General features: G+C 48.5%; 1 protein-coding gene across 3 annotated transcripts in view; it reads right to left on the minus strand.

Moving 5' to 3' along the window:
- Positions 1-17,840: 17,840 nt before the first annotated feature.
- Cipc (CLOCK interacting pacemaker) overlaps positions 17,841-22,179 on the minus strand; it is a 19,216-nt gene continuing 14,877 nt past the window's right edge. For all 3 annotated transcript variants that reach the window (XM_028771902.1, XM_028771903.1, XM_028771904.1), the window contains exon 4: positions 17,841-21,414. In XM_028771902.1, the coding sequence (XP_028627735.1) occupies positions 20,527-21,414 (888 nt within the window). In that variant the 3' untranslated portion in view covers positions 17,841-20,526. The remainder of the gene's footprint in view (positions 21,415-22,179) is intronic.

The raw sequence follows: 22,179 nt of genomic DNA on the forward strand, positions 1-22,179 counted from the left end.
CTGGCAAGCACGTAAGACCACAAGCACCCTTGTCTCCACCTGTGACACATCACACCCTCCCCTAGGAAGGGCCTTATATCCACCCCAGGTCTTCAGTCCTCAGAGGATATATTAACAGGTGCATCCTGGCATGGAAGGGAAATGGCTACCTGAGCACCACTAGGCTGCTCGACAGCCAGCCGGGTAGGGAGCTGCTAAATTGTTACGGTGTTTGAACTTTGAGGTTTTTTTTGGGGGGGAGGAGAAGCCCTTCCCTGCCCCCACCTGGCCCGTCCACTCTTGTGTCTCAGGTCATTGCTGCTTTTGCTAAAGCCCTTCTCTTTGTGTTGATGGTGGAGACTACATTCTTGCTGCTAGCAGGAGATTCCACAGATGCGAGAGGCTGGTAAATGGTGGTTAAACCATGCATGAGAGACAGCCAAGTAAGCTTTGCCTCTAGTGAGAATGGGAAGGGGTAGTGATCTTCCCTCATCCACTGTGAAGGATAGTCAGTAGTATTAGTGTTGGCGAGGAGGGAGCACAGGCCCTGCTGCTTAGCTCAAGCACAAGGCCCTTTCCCTGGAGACAACAATCAATGGCCTGGTGTTCTTAAATGCTGTTCTCTGCCCCATCTGGCCAGCCCAGGAGTTAGCTGGATAGTTCTTTTCTCTGGAATTTCTCTGGCCTTTCCCTTTGGTCTCCAGCCTCCAGATTTTTTGCTAGATATTGGGAAGGGAAGACGGGAGACAGAAGAGGGAGTTACTTACCCATAAGTAATAAGAGACGTGTGTTTCTTATATAGCCTTATATAATTGTGTGTGCGTGTGTGTGTGTGTGTGTGTGTGTAAGAGGGGGTGGAGGTGAGGAGTGTTGTTATGAGCACAGAGAGAGAGTGAGTATTGGAGGGGAAGGAGGGAGGGGCAAATGGGTTAACTCTTTTGCAGCCAAAGCCAGCCAGTGATTGAATGTTACCTGGAGTGAGTGCTAGCCACTGGAGATATTTTGACAGGGATCTAGGCAGTTATCTACCAAAAAAGGTTTTTTTGTACTAGTTTATTCTAGATGAACTTAGAGATCCCTTTCCACTCCTTGATTCCAATGTCTTCTTCGATACTGCTGGGCCCAGGGACAAGATCTTTAGAAACAAGATCTTGGGCTGGAGAGATGGCTCAGCAGTTAAGAGCATTGACTGTTCTTCCAGAGGTCCTGAGTTCAATTCTCAGCAACCACATGGTGGCTCATAACCATCTGTTATGGGGTCTGATGCCCTCTTCTGGTGTGTCTGAAGAGAGCAAAGTGTACTGACATACATAAAATAAATAAATCTTTAGAAAAAAGAAAAAAAAAACAAGACCTTTAGAGACAACATCTTTACCTGCTTTCATGGGGCAGGAGGTAGGGTAACCATGGAGAGGGTCTAAAAATCATAACACGAACTTTCTGAACACAACCTAGACATCAAGAGGCCTTCCTGATGTTAGCAGTAGCTAGCGGGGCCAACAGTGGAGGATGAGGGGGGAGGGGGTATAACTATGTTAGAGCCAGGTTGGTGCAGCTAGCTTAGGGAGAGAAAAACCTGGAGGTCACACTCAGCCCTGAGGAGTTTGTGGGGATGACAGAATATTGGGGTACAATTGCCAGTCCATTCCTGCCAGTCTGGCTAGCTCTAGATAAGGACACCGCCTTGTATCCTGAGGACCAGAGGACCAGACAGATCCCTGGGGCATATGAAGGGGTGGGAGCCATATAAAAACCCTCTCCTGACTTGGTCCCAGGCCCAGTACAACATCCACACAGGCATTGAGACTGACGCCTATGTTCTGCAGTATCCAGTAGGTGGCCGCAGTGACCCCAGCCACTGCCCAAGAAGAGCGTGAATTGCTGAACAGAGAGTGGGAGGTTATTACTCAGGCTCAGCTTTGGCGCCCTCCAGAGGGCTAATGTAGTAATGGCTTTCCTGCTCACAGGTCTCCCTTCAGCAGACATTCTTTTGAGCCCTCCCACCCCCGTTTGCTCATACTCTATCCGTTCATCCTAGGTATCTGTGTCAGGCACCGACCGTGAGCTGAATCTCAGTCACTGGCAATCCAGATGCCCACCATCGAGGGCAGATGACTCCTGCCATTGCACTCTCTTTTCCTAGCAGTCATTGCAGGTGGCCCCCTGTAGAAGAATGTTGTGGCAGGGCTGAAGGGGAGCCCAGGCTTCCTCAGTGGAAGAGCCATTCAGGGTATATCCACTCACAATTCTGGGCACCCCTTTAGAAGCATGAAGAAACAAGGGAGGGGAGATGTCCAGACAGTTCAGGCCTTAGAACTCTCTTGACCACAGAATCCAAACTTAGAGCCAGCCCTACGTTGTCCAGGCTCAGTACCACGGAGCCTTGGCATCCTAGAGGGAAAAGGGAGTACTTCCGATGGCCAGCCCTTTAAACACTGGTCAGGGACGGAGAGGCTGTGGGGAGATTGCCAGGTGTGGCACTTGAGTAGCATTTGAACACATGGCCCTCTGTTGTTAATGAAGAATATTAATAAAAGTATGTGGTTTTCAACTGTATTTGGTTTGTCTGTCTGGTTGGGATCAAGGCTGCAGGATCAGCGTCTGCTGATATAGATTTACAGTGATTAGGAATACTTATGCTCCAGTGGGTAAGTAACTACACCAGGCTTCCCTGAGCAATGCTCTTCTGGAGCCTCTGCTCCTCCCTACGACCTCAGGTTCACTGAACAATCTGGCACTAATCCAGGACTCTGCCTCAACTCCTCTCACTGCCCACGCACCCATGTCTGTTGTGTCTGGTCAAGGCCTTGCTGTGTGGTGTGGTAGTGTGACTCTTAGCACTTGTGGGTAGTAGGTCTATGGTACCTCAGAGACCAGGAATGAAAAATCTCATCTGAGAATCTTCCTTTCCCTCCTCCTCCTTGATATAGAGAGGAAGGTAGGGGAGAGGATGGGAGACCATCTGCTTCTTCATCTCAGCTACAAGGCAGGGCCTCCTGACCTCTCAGGCTCACTGCCTTGAGGGCAGCCAGGAGGATACCAAGCTCTTGAGAGTATAACCTCTGAAACATCCTGAGGACATGCAGACGGATGGGGCACAAAGGACAAATGTTGACCTTGTGTGACCTATCAAAGCCCCAGCCAACACACAGCCAGCAAGCCAAATCCTGATAGACCAGGCAGCCCATTGTCAGCTTGTTCTAGAGAACATGGCCTGTCCACCCACAGGCTAACACCACAGCTGCCCCTGCCAGCCCTGTACCCTTGATGCTTAGCTGAGGTCACTTATCTAGTCACTGCTCAACAATAATTATTGAGTGCTTGCTTCCCCGGTGCCATGTTCTGAGTATTGCAGGCTCAGACACCTCTGAGGCTGTGAAGGTTTTGCTCTGGGAGAGGCTACTGGGGTTTTGCTCAGAGAGTGTATTTCCAGTTGTCAGGATAGGGTAGGGTTTTCATCTGTCCAACCCTGAGTAGATGAATGAGATTTCGGCAGCTTGAGATGAAGAAAGAGTTTCTGGGTAAGAGGCCAAGCCTTGGAGTACAGAAGCCATCACGGTGAGAGGGAGGGAAAGCCGAGAGCTGCTCTATGACTGGAAAGGCTTTGAACACCTAGCGAGGGTATCTGTAATGAGTTTGAAGGATGATAGGGAACCACAGACATTTTGGCATGGTGGGATCAGTACTAGACTGCAAAGAAGAAAAAGAATCTTGGAGGATAGAGGAAGAGCCAATGGGGTGGAATGACCATATAATCTGTGTGGAGGTGGCTCTGTGGGCTGGGAAAGAGGAATGGTGGTTGAAAGGCCCTTCTCAGACAGGAGACATGACTGGAGTGGCCACAGAGAGAAGGTCCAAGGTGGCCTGCAAGCTGAAACAGAGTAAATCAGGTAACATCAAAGGACAGGGTGACAGGGACACTGGGCCAGGGAGGGCAGTATGCTGAGGCTCTGGGCCACAGGAATACTTGCTTGCCTTTAGCATTGGCTTAACAAGCAGTTGATAATGCATAGTTAAGCAGCCACTCTGTCGCCTCAGTGGAGGAATTCAGGGGAGGGCATCTACAAGCACACTTTGCAGCACAACTCTTGACCCCCAAAGCAGGGTGAAGGCCATGTGTCTATTTCAGAAAGAAGCCATAGGTCCTCTGGCTTTACATTACATGATGAGAGAGGGAGGCATCTGCCTCTCCCCCCAGTACCTAGGCGTCTCCTCAGACAGTGTGTGTACTCTGTTTGGCTCATGACCTAGAGCTGGTCAAGCAAGGTATAAACAGCCTCACTTTTAGGTCCAGGAACACACAAATCTCTGAGAAAGGGACAAACCTGAGAAATTTTGAATGTATGGCCCCTTTGCTGCAACAAGCTGACCCTTAGCTCCCAGGAAATAACATCTGTCCCTAGGACTTCCATGATCTTTGCCATTGTCTGCCTTTGCCCTGGATCCTCTTTGTGCCCTGTGTCTTCCACATGGTCATGCTCTGCCTCCAGGTACAGTCACGGGATACTTGAGATATGTCCTCCATATGGAGAAGAAGGAGGAGAAGTGGAAGGAGGAGGAGAAGGGGGAGGAGGAGAAGAAGGAGAAGAAGAAGAAGAGGAGGAGGAGGAGGAGGGGAAGAGGGGGAGAAGGGGGAGGAGGAGAAGAAGGAGAAGGAGAAGAAAAAGAAGAGGAGGAGGAGGAGGGGAAGAGGAGGAGGAGGAAGGAGGGAAGGGGAGGGGAAGGGGAGGAAGGGGGAAGGGGGAGGGGAGGTAGAGGAGGAAAGGGGGCTGAGGAGATGGCTCCAAGATTAAGAACACATACTGCTCTTTTATAGGATCTGAGTTCAAGTCCCAGCACCCACATCACGAGGTTCTCACAAGCACCTGTAACTCCAGCTCCATGGGGTTCCACTTCCTTTTCAGGAATCTGCACTCGTGCACAGATACACATCAACACACATGTACAGACACACTCGCACAATTAAAAGTAATTTTAAAACAACTTTAAAGAAAGGATGTGCGGGAACTAAGGATCCAACTGCTTGGGTCCCGAGTCTGCTGTGTCGGGCAGGAGGTGCCTGGGAACAGCTCCCCTCCTCCACGTTCTCCGTGTACACAGTGCAGCCCCAGCTACTCCACTCATCCCTCAAACATTCACTGAGGCTGACTCTGTGCCAGGCACGACGCCAAGAACCAGAAAAGCAAAGATGAATGAGACTTCAGGGAGCTTACGGGAAAGAAGACAAATTGCAGACGGCTGTGATTCAGCAGTAGGAGCAGGCTGAAGGGAAGACAAGGTGCTACGGAAGCCTGGAGGACTGCGCCGCACCCCCTCAAACGTGGGTGGGCTGGAAGGCTTCCCAGAGGACGCAACATGCAGGTCAGGCAGGATACAGAGAAGCACACCAGGCATGGAGGACAGAAAGCTCTGTGTGGACAGAGAGGTTCCTGTGGTTTCTGGGAATTACGAGTCAGGGTTTGGAAGTGAAGGCGCTACATCCTGCAGCTAGAGTTTAGCAATCCTGTCCTTAGGCTATGCTCTGCCAGGACCCTGACTCATCTGTGATAATTTCTTATGAATCCATGCCTCACCTCAACTCATGGTGTCCTTTGGGCAAAGAAAGTGCCAGTTGGCCAGGCAGTGGTGGTGCATGCCTTTAATCCCAGCACTTGGGAGGCAGAGGCAGGTGAATTTCTGAGTTCAAGGCCAGCCTGGTCTACCTAGTGAGTTCCAGGACAGCCAGGGCTATACAGAGAAACCCTGTCTCAAAAAAAACAAAAAAAGAAAAAAGAAAAAAGAAAGTGCCAGTTGATGTTTGCACGGCCCCCATACTGGAGACCATTTCTGAAGGAGTCTGTCCAAAGCTGCTGAGGAATTCAGGTGGGAACATAAAAAAAATGTCTTGACTCCCTGTGCCCAAAGTGGGGCTCGTGACCGTATCTTACCACTTCTGCCTTCCTGCACAGCCTCAGTAAATGGGGGGGGGGGGAGAAAGCCTTCCTACCACAATACTTTGCAGTCTAGTACTGATCCCACCATGCCTAAATATCTGTGGTTCCCTGAAGTGTAGGGCTGACCCTCCCTTGTGTCCATCACCCTTTTCCTGCCTGGCCAGGCATTCCCTTGTGGCTGTCTATGTCCAATGACTTAGTGTCCTCTTATAGTTCTTCCTTTTGCCCAGATATCTTTAGCCTAGATAGCTCCAGCCTGTCCACATCTCAGTCCTCTACAGGGCTTTGCCTTACCTGAACCAGACCGGTTTGGAACCATCTGCCTAAATTCCCTGGTTCTCTGTTGCTGTTCTTGCCTCCTCCTGTAGGTTTATCTCCTGCCTGCACTACACACCTCGGAGGGAGGGAATGGAGCAAGTGGTGGTTTTGCCCCAACTCCATGATTACATATTTTTTTAAAAGATGTATTTATTATGTATAAAATGTTCTCTCTGCATGTATGCCTGAACGCCAGAAGAGGGCACCAGATCTCATTATAGATGAGATGGTTGCTGGGAATTCATTGAACTCAGGACCTCTGGAAATCCGGCCCCTCTCTGGCCTGCTTGTGATGCCTTTAGTCCTGAGCTTTTCACCTCTCCAGCCCTCTATGCTGACATATTTTTATTAGTAGGATTAATAATGACTAGCATAAGCTGGGCAACCCCCATTGCCTGGCCCCTGTCATTCATAAACTTTACCTGTATTAAGTCCCTATAGCAACCTTGTGAAGTCAGCTCTGTTATAACCCTACTTTCCAAGTTTAAAAAAAAAGAGAGAGGGAGGGGCACAGAGAAGTTATTAATTTGCCAAGGCTCACAGTAGTAAGTAGCTTCACACCCTGTTGCCTGATCCAGACTATAGCCTCTGGCTCCAAGCCCCAGCCTCTGAACGGTAAATTATTATAAACAGTCAACAAATTCTTTGCTGAAAAAAACACGGAATCAAATCTTCCCTCGGTAATTCTTGGATTCATTCCTTCAATATATACATAGAACAGCTAGAATGTCACAGGAAGGAGTGGTACGGAAGAACTAGGCGCATCCTCTGTCTGGAAGCTCAGGACAGGTCTGCTGGTGATGTGCCAGGCCTCCCCAGACTTGGGATAGTGACCACTTTGCACTGGGGAAAAGCAGCTTTTTAGATTCTAGAATGACACCTCTCTCCAAAGAAAGGCCCAGGCTCATTCTGGCTACATCCCTACAGAGACTAAACATGGTCAAAGGGCTAGCACAACCGCAGCTTCTGGAGATGCAGGTAGAGGAAGCATTGGGCTGCGGGGTAGGGGGCGTCAGGGGGAATAGGCTTCCAGAGCCTCTACACAAACTCATCTAGTATGCTAGGAAAGAGGCCTCCTGCAGAATCTTGGCTGACTGCTAGTGTGGCACACAAGCTAAGTCCTCCAGGCTGAGGAAAGCAAAAATGCAAAACTCTGCACAAGCCCCCCTTCGCAAACAGGAACCTCAGCGAAGGAGAAAGGAGCAGGGCTCACCACTGAGAGCTTCAGGATAAAAAACAGTCCTGCATGCAAGCTCTTCCGGCTCTCCTTGTGACTGAATATCCCTTCTCTGGCCAGCTTGTGACGCCTTTACTCCTAGACGTTAGTAATCTCCTCACAAAGTATTTTCAAATTCCAGGTGGCATTTGCCACTAAAGTTCTTGAAATGAGATGCTTCTTTAGGTAAGGAACTAGAGGAGAGGAGAGTAAGAGGCTAGGGAAGGTTTAAACTGGGAGGGAAGAGTGGGATCACAAGGGTACACAGGAAGGAACCCTGGGAGCCCTGGAAGAAGAACGGCAAGACATCTGGGCAGGGGACAATGAATGAATTGAGCAGTGGCCTCACAGGTTCCCAGCCAGTCAGTGCCCCCTGCCCTCCCCCAAAAGATCACCCCACTGAGTACTGCATGCCTGATGATTCTGAGTTATTGGAATGTCCTCTAAAGAGGCAAGCCTGATCCAGTTCGCCACAGACTGCTGCCCCACACCCTTCCCATTTGCCCCAAACTTCGGGAAAGCTGAGTTCTAGTCCTGTCTTTGCTGTGGATGTGCTGCGTGAACTGGCCCACTCTGCCCTGTCGCAAACCTTCCACTCAGCCTGTTGTGCTGTGGACAGTAGGTAAGACCGCAGGCGCAGGAGTCGAGCTTAAGAGGAGAAGCAGTAGGGTGTATATCGTTTGAGAGGGGGAAAGACAGGAGCTAAAGTGGTTAAACTTGATTTTGATGGACACAAGCTGCTGAGGTCGCACGAACAAGAGGAAACTGTTCTTGCGTTTAGTCCAAGACTGTAGAGATTGCTCACAGGGCTCAGGCAAAGGGCTATAGAAGAGGCAGGCCAGCCCTGGGCTGCAAGGCCCATCCACAGAGCCTGAGGCTCTGAAATCCCTGAGGCTGAGAGATCCCTCACTGGCACAGCGTAATTAATCCACAACAGCAGGGGAGACAGTGTGGCGGTTCTCAGAGAAAGGAGTTAATTAGTAACGCGTTCGGGAGAGACAATTAAATTACAGGAGACAACAGAACGCTCGGAGGATCCTGGAGCCCCCTATGCCGATCACTGAGACCACGAGTTGGGGTGGCGTTTCCACCTCGCCACCAGCCATACGGGGGAGATGCAGTGCTCGCGTGGTCCGGGAGGGGGCGACGCCGCCCGCCGCGCCTGAGGCCACAGCGGGAACCATCCGCGAGAGACCCACCCCAGGGCCCGAGAGCTTGCCGGGTGTTTGCATCTCCCAGCCACAAAGGGCTTTAGCAGGGAAAGAACACAGTCTGGAGCCCAGATCCATGCTACCAAAAATAGGTTGACCCGAGACCCGTCTCTGCGTTGGTTCAGGGGACAGATAGCCTGCCAAGAGGGGCGGACACCCAGCAGCCCGGTCCGCAGCATCCGGGTTGTGCATCAGCAGGTTCCCTGTAGAGCACGCTCCTGGACTGAGCCCTCCTCGCTCTTCAACCTGTAGCCTCCTCCCTCACTGCCACCCTGTGGCTTTGTTATGATAGTGTCCTTTCTTGCTCTAGCCTAGTCCCAGGGCTGGTGAGTACTTGGCTTAGGGAAGTTCCCCCAATCATGGCCACGGCCCTGTGCAGTGTGATTATTAATTAACCTTGTTCTGAGATAGAAACCCAGGCTCAAAGAGGCTGAGGAAGTTGCCCAGAAACACATAGTTGGCGAGTGAAGAAGTTGCACATTCCATTAGCCTCTCAGACCTTCCCCAGCCTCTACCTAGCCTGCTTTTAGCCCAAGCCTCTAGCGCAGTCTCACATAGGTGCTAATTAAATAAGAACTCCCGGATGGATTGCAGGTTTGTTTTCTTATTGGTTTGAGAGGGATATGCGAATTGCATGAGATAGTGTGTGTGTGTGTGTGTGTGTGTGTGTGTGTAAAATCCCTGGCAGTGCACTTGGACAGGAAAAAAGGTGGTGTCCCTGACCCTTGACAGTTCAGAAAATCCCTGGAGATCTTATTAAAACGCAGCAAGACTCTACATTTCTCACAAGCTGTTTCTGCTCACACTACCCCATGGAGTGTTGGTCCCCACCTCCCACTTTGCCTCCACATTTGCAGTCATCCAAGGAGTTTCAGAAATTACTGATGGGTGTGGAACAGGGTGCCCTCCCTCCCAGAGAGGCTGCTGAAACTGGTCTGGGTGTGACCTGGCATGGATCTTTTTTTTTAAAAGAGGTCCTAAAGGCTATTGCTCTGAAGCCGAGCCTGTAGCTCAGTGGGTGTATCTGAAGGTGTGAGCAGAAGGGGGTTATCACAGGTGTGAAGGACAGACTGCACTAATGACTTGGAGGTTGACTCACCAGAAAGATGAGGCCTAGCTAAGGTGGGGCTGACAACCTTGGTCCTGTTCCTTAGCTCCCACCTGGCCTGGATGGCTATAAAGGGGTGAGGCCTGGGACAGGCTGGGAAAGCACAGAGCCATTTGGCAGGTATTCTCCAGGATATGCCCCAGGAAGGGCTGCATTCTGGGTGTCTGGGCCTGGTGCCAGAGGCAAGCAGGGAGCTGGCCAATTTGCTGACTAACTGACTGTAAGTACAAAGCAGAAGGCTGGTCTTGGACTAAGGCCAGTGCAGCCCGCCCATCCCTCATGTCCTTCACCAGCACAGCTCACCTACAGGAATCACTGGAATGGAGCGTTTCACCACTAGGGGTCACACCACTAGGACTCACACCACTCGGGCTCAAACTGAACTCCTTCCCACTGAGGCTCAACAATCTTTTAATACTGACAGAAGCAACCCAACACACAAGCAGCTAGCGAGGCTCTGACAGACAGGGTGGAGGCCTGGCCCCACATTCTCTTCCATTCACACCTCCATTCATGCACTTTCCGTGACTAAAACACTGTTTCCACCAGTCATGGGGACACACACTTGCAATCCAACTCTCAGGAGGCTGAGGCAAGGGTTTTGGAGAGAACTTGAGGCCAGCATGGGCTACAGAGAGAAACCTTGTCTCAAAAAAAAAAAAAAATCGAGGTTGGCCCTCTGAGTTGCTCTTCAGGTAACAGACACCCAGTGTAATGAGCTAAGTTTGATTTCCCAGACCCACCTAGTAGAAGAAAAGCAACTCCTAAAAGTTGGCCCACAGACTCCACACTGGCAGACAGACAGACAGACAGACAGACACCACACACACACACACACACACACACACACACATACACACTTGTAAAGATGTTTTTTAAAAATCAAAATTAAGGTATCATACGCCTTTAATCCCAGCACTTGAAAGTCTGAGGCAGACAGATCTCTGAGTTCAAGGCCAGTCCGCTGTACAGAGAGAATTTGAAGACAACCAGGGCTAAAAAAGAAACCCTGTCTTGAAAAAGAAAACAAAACAACAAAATTAAAATTAAATAAACCAAACACTATTCCCTAGTATTGCTTGTCGGAGCTTCACCCTGTGCCTGAGCTTAAATTTCCACCTGCCTTGAGCTGCCTCTCCCCAGGCCTTGCAGAATTCCTACAGCTCCAGAATGAAGTGCTTTGGACACCAGGCACCACCTCATGTCACTCTTGTCCCCATGTGCTCCTGGCTCAGGTGTCAGGGCTCCAAGGGTGGGTCAACAGTGCCTCCCGAGTGTTTGGTGCTGCTGGATGCAGGCCGGGTCGTGTGGGTGCCCTTGCTGGGAGCTGCTGAGATCAGATAGGGCTGTGTTTCAGGGGAGTGCAGGAGAGTAGAGAGTCACCCAGCAGGACAGTCTACCTGAGAACTCTCTGGGTGTGAGGGTGTGAGGGTAAACTTATCAATCAACCAACAGCTTGTGCCTGTGGCAGCACCTGCCTTCTGGTCTCAGCTTGGGAGCTTGAACTGAGGCCTCTGGCCCTCATCAATGGTTGTTGTTACCCCAAGGTTATCAAAGTGCTGGTCTTTGAAATAAAAGAGGCAAGTGGGAGGCATAACTTCTCCCAACGTTGGTGTCTAAGGCCTACTGAGACCAAAACCATCAAAGGTTTAACAGTCACTGGCACCCTCCTCTGTTAGTCATTATTCTTGTCAGTTTTTGTTTGATTGGTTTTTTTTTTTCAAGATGGGGTTTCTCTGTGTAACGCTGGCTATCCTGGAGCTCTCTTTGCTAGCATCAAACTTACAGAGATCTGCCTACTTCTGCCTCCTGAGTGCTGGGATCAAAGGCATGTGGTTAGTTTTTATTGTAAACTTGGCCTAAGCAGTTGTTACCTAGGAAGAGGAAACCTCAATTGAAGAACTGTCTCCATCAGATTGGCTTGGTCATGTATGTGAGAGACTGATAGAGAAAGGCACAGCCCACTGTGGGTGGCGCCATCCCTAGGCAGGTGGGTCTGGGCTGTATAAGAAAGGTGGCGGAGCAGGCAATATTCCTTTACAGTTTCTATTTCAGTCCCTTCTTGTGTTTCTGACCTGAGTTAGTCTCAATGATGGATCAAGACCTGGAAGTGTAAACCAAATAAACCTGTTCCTCTCCTAAGCTGATTTTGGTCATGATAGTTATCACAGCAACAGAAAGCTTAATAGTCATCATTTTATACCATACAGCTAAGTCAGCACCTGGAACACAAACCACACTGACAGCTTAAGGAATCTATTGCCATTGCTTTGGTCACGTGAGGTTGAGAGATCATGAAAACCTTCAGAAGTGAAAATGATCAAGTAGCCCAGGTTGGCCTTGAACTCCTGGCTCTCTTGTCCCCTAAGTCTCTAAGTACCAGGGTTACAGTCTTGTAGCACCACTCTTGGTACTAAGCTCAGAACTAGTACCTCAAAATGTGACTTACCCCAGCCAAGCTTTCCCAGGGCCAGATGGGCTTCTCAACAGAAAACACCTTATTTTCTGTACCTGAAGCTCAAACCCAGAGCCTCGCAAATCTGAGGCAAGCACTGTGAATCACCTACCCTAGAGACTACAAGTCTTGGGTGGGGTGTGTGTGTGAGGGGAATACAAATCTTTGAGGGAGGGAACAGGCATCTGAAGGATGATCTTAAATCATCTGAGGATCTGAGGATATTTAAGGTTCCTCAATGTGGAGTCTATCTGGGGTTGACCTGTACTGCCAGTGCCTCCTCACTGACTCTACACTCTTTTCCTTTTTCCGTTGAATCAAAACAATAGCAACAGTAAAAACAAAGTGTGTGGGCTGGAGAGATGGCTCAGTGGTTAGGAGCACTGACTGCTCTTCCAGAGGTCCTGAGTTCAATTCCCAGCAACCACATGGTGGCTCACAACCATCTGTAATGGGATCTGATGCCCTCTTCTGGTGTGTCTGAAGACAGCATACAGTGTACTCGCATTACATAAAATAAATAAATGAATCTTTAAAAAACAAAGCAAACAACAACAACAAAATAGAAAGAAAAAGAAAAAAAAAGAAAACAGTGTGCCCCAGTCAGGTCCAATCATCCTAACTCTGTAGTTGGCAGGTCAAGGAAGCCCATCCTGGTTATAAGCAGAACTGGTACTCTTACTGTGACCTGATCTGAATAGACAAATCAGCAATGTTGGTAATGTGGGCTTCGCGGCACAGCTGACGCCTGTAAAACGCCTCGTGAGAGACTCACAAACCAGGGCAAGGTTGAAACACTTTTACCTACCAACACCTTGGTTTGATGACCATCTATTGGGAAAGTCTTGAAAGAGGCTTCTACCTTGGGTCACTGTGACCTAGCTGAAGTCAGGGGACAATCACTTGAGCCATGTCTCCTGCTGTGTTGTCAGGCTGAGTATGTGGCTGTTGGTTGGCTGTGGTATCTCCTGCCCTTCCAGTTTGCTTAGGTTGTGGTCATTCCCTCAAGAAAGAGAGGCACAGAGGCCTGTGTAAAACCAGAGGGCGGGAGAATGAGACACTCACAGGGGGCTCCCAGGTTTGAGAGCCAGGCTTCCCTGAATTCGAAAGATGCTGGCTCTGTGAGACTGCTGTGTGTCTGTGTGTGCCTCCTTCTTAATTTTGAAGGTTCACTGGAATGAGCAGAGAGCAGATGTGAGAAGTAAACAAGCCCAGGGAATTTTGTCCTCAACATATTTCACCCCAGGGACTGAGGGGACAAGTGGGTCAGAGTGCTTGCTCTACAAGCATGAGTACCCAAGTTTGAATCCTAAGCTCTCGTGTAAAAAGTCATGACGGCTGGTGCCTGGGACCCCAGCATTGGCGAAGCAAAGACAAGCAGATTCTATCTCTGAGCTCGATCACCAGAGAGCCTAACCAAACTGTCGAGATTCTCGTCCTGTGACAACAAGGCTCAGCGCAATAGAGGAAGACTTCCAGGATTCTCCTGCTCAACTTTCTTCACTTGCACATCTGTATGCAAGCAGTGTGTGCATGCACAGCACACACACACACACACACACACACACACACTCTCGGCACCCTTGGATGCTGATTGAATTAAAGGCTCTTAGCTAACAGCAGACACTAGAAGGGGGTTTATTCCATTATCCCTTTATCTGTTGAAAGCCCAGACTTGTCAGAGGTCCCTTCCAAGTCATCTTCTGGAAAGGGAGGCTGGGGAATGTCATCTTTTGATAGAAGCTACATTCTTCTTAAATATCATTACTCCTGGACTTGCCTGCATCTTCCCTCTCTCCCACACGCTGTGTGAAAGGGCAGAGACACCTGAGCCTCGCTAGGTTACCTACTGAGCCAGTGCTCTTCTGAGATTCCCATAATAAACTGGACGGCCTTTCTCCTCACGTCTGCTCTCAGCTCATTCCAGTGAACCTTCAGGAGTCGCCAGGGGAGCACTCCTCTGGCCCCTCCAGGGACAATTTATTCATTTAGGAAGTGAATGGAGACGGTCACTTTAATACAGTTCTCTGGCTTTTGGTCAGTAGGTCAGAGGGGGTCTCAGGTTTCCAGGGCTTCTGATTTTTCACTATTACCCCCCATACAAAGGGTGCCAGGAGCTCCCGTGTGTTTCCCCTGATGGGCAATGCTTCTGGACTGTTTGCAGAGACAGAGGCTACAGCTCTGCTGTTCCAAGGGCCTTTATCAGGATGAAGGGCCTCTTCCAGGGCCACTGCAGTTCCTGAGATAAAAACTCTAGGAAAATTTAAAGCATCTATTTCTACTCTGAGGCTCTCAAGCCACTCCTGAAAGCCGTGCAGAGAACACAGGCATTCATCCTGACCAAGGTCTTCAGAAGAGCCGGTCTCAGAATCCAACTTTCATTTTTTTTAATTGCCCACCCCCCCATCTCCTACCAGTTTCCACCCACTTGCTGTGTTCACTTGGTATGCCATGGGCTTTTCTCACTTTCTTGCTCATCTCCAGCTGCTGAAATGTGCAGCAGGAATCGTGCAGGCTTTTTTCAAGCAATTCTCTAATGTCTTGCATAACCAGCCCTCAGAAAAACAGGGAAGCCACGTGTTCTGAGAAAGAGGAGGGATTCTGAGAGAAGCCCAAGTTAGTCACGTGTGAGCCCACAGAACATGTCCTTCCAGGAAGCCAGGCAGAATAACCATTCTGAGTTGCCATTCGTTCTCTTGGAGTTAACTATAACTACACATTTTGGCAGTAGAGCCTTAATTACCCCCAAGCAAGTGACAGCCTTTCTGAGGCTGAATTCCATCACAGGATTTGCACGAGTGAAGGTGGCTTTGCTCTGCAATTTTAAAGCCTAAGATGACATTCTTTCACGCTACCATCTCAACCTTGTTCTCAACAGAGTCCCACCCTGTTCTCAACTAAAGGTACCAGAGATAAAAGCTACAAGAGCCAGGCACTCGGGTGCTCCTATCTCAACCGCTCTGCCTGTGCCAGGCTACAGGCTCTTCTCATCTCCCTTCTCTTTCCGAGCAGACAAAAGGCGACACCTGAAGGCAGGGACAAGAATAAAAGACCTCACAAATCGGAATAGCATCTGTGTAGCCTTGACTACTGACAGTGAAAATGTTCACTCGGTCTGCAGCTCCTGACAATACATGGGAGAAACATCATCCCTGATTGTGGGAAGAGAAGTCTAAAAGGAAATAAAAAGCGAACTGATACGCTCTAAAAAGATTGAAAAAAATAAAATAAAATTCATTCCTTTCATCTCAGATGAAAGGCCTGTTTGCAGATAGCTGACCAGCAAAGAACATGATGTAAGTTAATCCCAAATGCCCTTACTTTTAGCTAATAAGAATTTGAGCCAGCACATCTTTGATCCCAACACTCAGAAGACAGAGGCAGGCAGAGCTCTGAGTTTGAGGCCAGTCTTTTTTATAGAGTGAGTTCCAGGGCAGCCAGGGTTACACAGAGAAACCCTGTCTTGAAAACAAAACAAACAAACAAAACAAAAAAAAACATGAGGCTGGAGAAATGGCTCAGTGGGTAAGAGTGCTTCTGAGTTCAAATTCCCGGCATCCTTGTAAAAAGCTATGTGTGGCTATGTGTGCCTGCAAACCCAGCACCAGTGCATGGTGGAGACAGAATTACAGAGACTTGCTGGCCACCAGTCTAGCCAAAAATCATAGTGCTCTAGGTTCAGTGAGTGACCCTGTGTTAAGGGAATAACACAAAGTAGGGCAGAGGAGGACATCTGAGCACTCATCTACATACGTGTATACCACATGTACACAAATATTCCTTGTTTGAAAGTCTAGGCATGTAGTTCAATGCAGCAAAGTGCTTGTCTAATAGGCCCTAGGTTCAACGTTCAGAACTAAATAGATGGATGGATGGATAGATAGATAGATAGATAGATAGATAGATTTATGTCTCCCATGGGAAGTGGAGGTAAGAGGGCCAGAAGTTCAAGACCAGTCTGGGCTATATATAGCAAGACATTGGCCCAAAACATTATTTTAAAAAAAAAAGTCTGAATGCAATGTTTTGTTGCTGTTCAGACAGTTGTGTAGCCTTGGCTGTTCTGGAACTCTCTGTTTTCCAGGCTGGTCTCAAATTTACAAAGATCCACTTGTCTCTGCTTTCCTGAGTGCTGGGATTAAAGGCCTGGGCAACCACATCTGGATGAAGGTGGTTTTTATATGGGACTGAGTGGATATGCAAGTTGTAATCAGGTACTTATGAGAAAGGCATGCTTGTCTGGAGTCACATACCAGACGTAAGATCCAACCAGACACTCACTACTATATATAACGTTGCCTCACTAGAACTCAGGCAACCCATTTTCTAAGGTCCTCACATTAGTTCTTTTTGAGTCTGGTGATTTTATTTATGCCACCTAATGCAGTTACAGATCTTTCCTAAAGACGAAACCTTTTAAAATTATATTTCATTTACTTGTGTGTTTAGGGCAGGGGAGTGTGCGCCATGGTACACGTGGGGGTCAGAAAACAACTTTCAGGGGCCAGTTCTCGGTGGACACCTCAGGCCATCAGGCTTGGCAGTGAATACCTGTACTCACTGAGCTGTCTTGCTGACCCGTTACCACAGATGTCACAAGAGGTGATGCTGGGGAGAGCCTTAGAGGTAATTAGCTCTTTATTATTCAGCTCGAAAACTGAGTTAGCCAAAGTCACCCAGTAATAGGTATGGAGGGGACTTAACCCAGTACCATGCCTGAGGCTCTAGGTTTAATTTTCAGCATCATGGGAAAAAAATTAAACAGAAACAACACAAATACCAGGCTTCTGTCTCCTCTGCACCAGACTAAGAACTGTGGAAGCCTCCGAGATCCAGCTTAAACAGGCATGTTCACAAACAGGCAGTCCTAGAAGGGCTCTCCCAAGACCCGCAGGGTCACCTTTCACACTCTCTTTTATGAACGCTACTTCTGGCGGATGGTGTCTCTATTTCAGAAGGGCCTTCTTGAGCCATCTTTATCCATTTTAATGGCCTTACAACCATATTGTGAAGTCACTGAGACCACTGTGTGAGTCAGAAATACTTCTACAGGAGTTCACACTGCCAACCCTGCAGATCTTTTCATGAGAGCAAGCTTGTTATACTCCCAGTGTCAAACATGCCAGGAAGCAGTTATCAGCTAGACAGGGCAGCAGGGAAGACATATCCCTGGAGGCAGCAGAGGAGGAAGCTGAGAATACTTGCTAAGGACCCCTCTGCTGTAGCAAGAACTTCACTTGATACAACTTTACTTCATCCCAGTATGAAACCATAGCCGTTTTGCCATTTCAGAGTTCTCTCTGTGACATGCCAAACGGAGGAAGCCACTGACGGCCTTCTTGCTCGTCCACGTCCAGCATTAAAAGCCTGCAAGCTTGGCAGACTATTCAGGCCACTATACAGAGCACTCAAAGAGTCTGGACGGACTCCAACACTCAGCATCCAATTCCATATCGCAAACAACACAAAACAGTGTTTGAAACATTGAGGGTTTTTGAGGAAGTGGGAGCCAGGGCAGTGGTTCTAGGGGCAGCACCCAGGGCCTTACACACCTTAGGCAAGCACTCTGCCCATGGCTACAGGCCCAGGCCTTAGAAATTTTAAGCAGTTACAAAGCAAATAGCTTTCAAGTAAGTGACTTTTATTTTTTTTTTCTTTGACATTTCACAGTCAATTTCTACATAACTTCACACTTTCTTAGAAGAATTCACATTTGGTAAATAGTCTCTACCCTAAGGAGGATGTGGCCGAAAAACCACTTCAGTATATGTGCAAGAGTAATTTGTCTGCTGAAGGACTCACACTAGAGAAGAAAAGTTAGATGATACCATAATCAATAAAAACAGTGGAGTAAATTACAAACAACAGCAAATTATATAACCAATTTTAGTTAGGAACCTTTCTAAATGTGTTTCAATATTGCCAATACAACCTGACAAAGGGTCTCCTATGGGTCGATCCGAGTTAAAATTGACTTCTCGCCTTGGGAAAACAACAGCCCTACGTAATGCTTCATAAGAGCTCATAGCATGCACTAAGGCCATTGCTACTTACAGCCTTGGGTAACCAATGAAGATTCTTCCTCCAATCCGGACTTCCTCCAAGTGCCGGTCTTGCCTCTGGCCTCAAAGGCGCGCTCCTTCTAAGATCTAGCTTCTCTACTGGGGTCCAGCTGCTTCCAGCTGCACCAGGAACAGAGATATGCTCATAGCCTAGAGACTTGCAGCTGTGCCTCTAAGATCACAGAGGAGCAGTGACTTGAGGGGGCTAACCCTCCCACCACTCAGCAGTGAGGATCCATGGTGGCTTTCAACATCTTTTATGGGGACAGGAAGGGAAATGAAAACCTGAATCTAGGAGGAAGAGTCCAAGAGGCTTACAGCACCACAGAGGGCTTTTTCAGTGGAGAGTACATTTGGCTCCCAGCAAGTGCTTCCAGCCTTCTGACACACAGTAAGACTCACGGCCGGTGCCCAGGCAGCTCTGAATGCACCTGTCTCTACAGCTTTCCTGCCAAACATTCTGCCAGAAAGGATGCTTCCTAGTGGAGTGCAGCATGGCTACAATACCATACAGATTTAGGGGAAGTACATCACGAGGAGCTGAGTCTGCCCAGAAAAACTGACTCTGATTTTGGAAACTTTCAGAAAGCAAACAGCAGGTAATAATTCTATGTTGACCAAAGAATAGAGATTTTACCAAGTTGATTATTTTTAAACCAGTCATATCTAAATCATATATCTTTATGAGCACAGTAGAGCCAACCTGAGTCTTACACTTTTTAAACTATGTTAGAATTACAACCAACTCTGTAATCAATATGATCCTTAACTCTGGACCTAGTCGAGCCCCAAGAGCATCCTCTCTGCAGAAAAAGACACTGGTCATAAAAACCACGTTAATTTGTAAAGAACAAAGATTTCCAGGAGGAAGAAAATTTTAAGAGAGGATCTTTACCACTTAGACCCTTAGTTACCAGCACAGGGAAGCTGAAGACACAGAAACCCCTCAGGCTCTCCATCCTAAGACCAGTCCTAGAGAAGGACATCACACTTCATCTCTGCTGCCCACATCTAACATGAGATGCGAGACCGCTCGCTCCACGGTGGCCCCCATCATCACAGGGCATGCGTGAGAACCCAGATATGAAAACAGGGGATGATCCTTTCTGACTGTTGTGGCCTTGGGGCTTTATTTAACTTACATTTATAAGCACAATCATTTTTCTCTCATGGAAACAGCTGGGTGAGGTACAGACAAGAGACAGCAGAGGGTGGACTTACACTAGACCCTGAGGAGCCACTGAAGCCATCTCAAGCTTTTGATTACTTTACCTGTTTTGATGTTGATGATAGCTTGTATTTTTAATTTTATATTCATTTATTTGTCATGTGTGTGCGTGCGTGTGCACACACATGTAATGGACAATTTGCAGTAGTGGGTTCTCTCCTTCTATCTTGTGGGTTCAGAGGGATCAAATTCAGGCATTGGCAGCAAGCACCTTTACTCACTGAGCCATCCTGCAGCCCCATCTCAAGCCTTTTAGATAGGTTGTGCTATTTCAAGTATAAATTAACAAAACCTTCCAGCTAGTGACCAAAAATGCTGGCTTCTTTGACCCTTAATCAAAAAAGCAATTCATCAAACACAATTCCAGACAGCTTTAAATCCATTCCATATTTTAAAACTCTGAAGTATTGCCTACTTGTGTAAGTGAGATCTGTGTGATCAGTGTGAGTCAGACGGCTTTGCCCTTCCTCCTTTAACTTTGGAGTGTACAAAGCCTTACGTGGTAAAGGCTTGCACCCAGGCACCTGTGCCCAAAGCATTTTAGGTTTCACTCAACAGGCACACCACCTGGTAGAATGAAAACAGATCCTCTTCTTTTTCTCCGTGACTAACATACTTGAGGGAGGACAGTGAAGAGATCCTTAGGTCACCTACTCCTTGGTTGGATAAGTGTCACTGTGTACACCCATCCATGTCACTGTACCCTGATCCTGGACAGTGAGGAGGAAGATGGGAGGTAACAGCTGGAAGAAACACATACAGCCATCTCTCCTTTGTCCCATGATCCAGCTAAGTGCCTGCAGGTTAAGGAAAAGGGGCTCACAGATACCTTCAGCTGGAGGTCCTCAGAGGAACTTAAACACATTTAACTTGTGCATAGACCACAGACTGAGACAGCAGTCAGGGACGGGCTCGTGGCTTTGTGGGTGAGTTTAGAAAGAAAAGCTCTTAAACAGGCTGTGGAAAACAAGTGTAGCAAAGGACTTAAACTCCAATTACTGGAAAATGCTTCTGTGCTATATGTCTGGGTGATCAGACAATGTGTCTAGGTCACTGGCTGAATGGCTGGACCCAGATGTCAGTGATGCCTGCAGCTTGGCCCATGCCTGAGGAGCCCTGCTCTTGGTGGCCTCGATAAGCATCTGGGTTTGCTCCTTCAGCTGGTCCAGCTCCACCTGAGTTGCTTGGTTCTGACGAATCAACTCCTTGGTTTTCAGAGTGATTTCCAGCAAACCAGACTTGTGGAGGACCACTAACGTATTCTGAAAGCGCCTATGCTTGTTCTGCCTCTGCTCGGAGAAGATGTCTGGGCTACGACAGAGGTGCTCCGCAGCCCACAGAGGTGAACTGTAACTGGCTGACAGTGGAGAGAGGGGGGAGCTGCTCTCTAAGCCATGCAGAGTGCTGTCTGATGCACACACAGGACTGGCTGGTGAAGCAAAGGTCAGACTGGGAGCTTTAGCCACATGGCTGCTGGACACAGGCTGAAGAGTCTGTGGACTTCCGCCAGCCCCAAGGGAGGGGACTCCTTGCAGAGCTGAGTCCTCGGTGAGTTTGGAGCTGGGTGGGGCTGGAGTGGAAGGACTAGATAGCACACGGCCAGTCTTGGCTGGCTCACTGGAAGACAAGCTTAGCCCCAGTCTCTCTGTGCAGATCTTCTTTGGTAACCCACTTGTTCCTCTGTCTTCTGAGTTGAGGACCCTTTTGCCTGGGTGGGGGGCTATTTTGGTATAAGAATTTAGAATGGGCAAGTAGTTTCTGGATTCTGACTTTTTCTCACCAGGCTGGCATGGGCTGACAGGAGATGGCACAGGTGGATGAAGGACAAAGAGCTGCGGCTGAGCTGAGATCACTTCAAAAGAGGGCTGGACAGTCCAGGACTGGAGCTGGGACGAGCTGCTACCCTGTAAACAAAGGAAGAGAGCGGCTGCATCCACAATGGAGGAGTGCAGCTTCCAGCGTCCACCCGAGGCAGAGGCGGAGGCTGCTCAGCTAAGGCTGTGTCCCTCACACATAGGGGCCCTTGTTGACAACAGGGGACATGGTCTGAAATCCACTGACATCTACACCATAGTTTAAAACAAAAGAAAGCAAAAGCAAAAACAACACAAAACTGTTCCTAAGGGAAAACTTGAGGAGAAATCTGGGGAGTTTATTGTTTTTAAATCCCATCTTTGTATGTGTGATGTACCTGTGCACACGAGTTGCAGGCACCAGTGTCAGATTCCCTGGAGATGGAGTTACAGATGGTTGTGAACAGTCTAGCATGAGTGCTGAAACTTGGGTCCTCTGGAAGAACGAGTGCTCCTAACTACTGAGCCATCTCTCCAGCCTGAAATATCTGTTTCTAATCAAGAGCTATCACTCAGAAAAAGAAACTGGAGGCAGATGAAATGATGACTCGGGTAAGGCCCAACTGAGGCGGGAAGACCAGAGAGTGTAATCCCTTAAATCCAAGCTCAGCTACACAAGGACTTCAAGACCAGCCTGGGCTACTGGAGACGCTGTCTCAAAACAAAAACTAAGACACTCCAAAACTAAATGAAACCCAGAAGTGACTCCATGAAGGTAGCTTGTCACTAAGCGTCCTATCTCCTGACCAGCCTAGCAGTCTGACCAGCAGTCCTTCTGTCCTTCTGTCCCTCTGCTGGAGAAGCTACCTCACTCAC

Source organism: Grammomys surdaster, unplaced genomic scaffold (assembly GCF_004785775.1).
Source record: "Grammomys surdaster isolate TR1022 unplaced genomic scaffold, NIH_TR_1.0 210, whole genome shotgun sequence".
NCBI lineage: Eukaryota > Metazoa > Chordata > Mammalia > Rodentia > Muridae > Grammomys > Grammomys surdaster.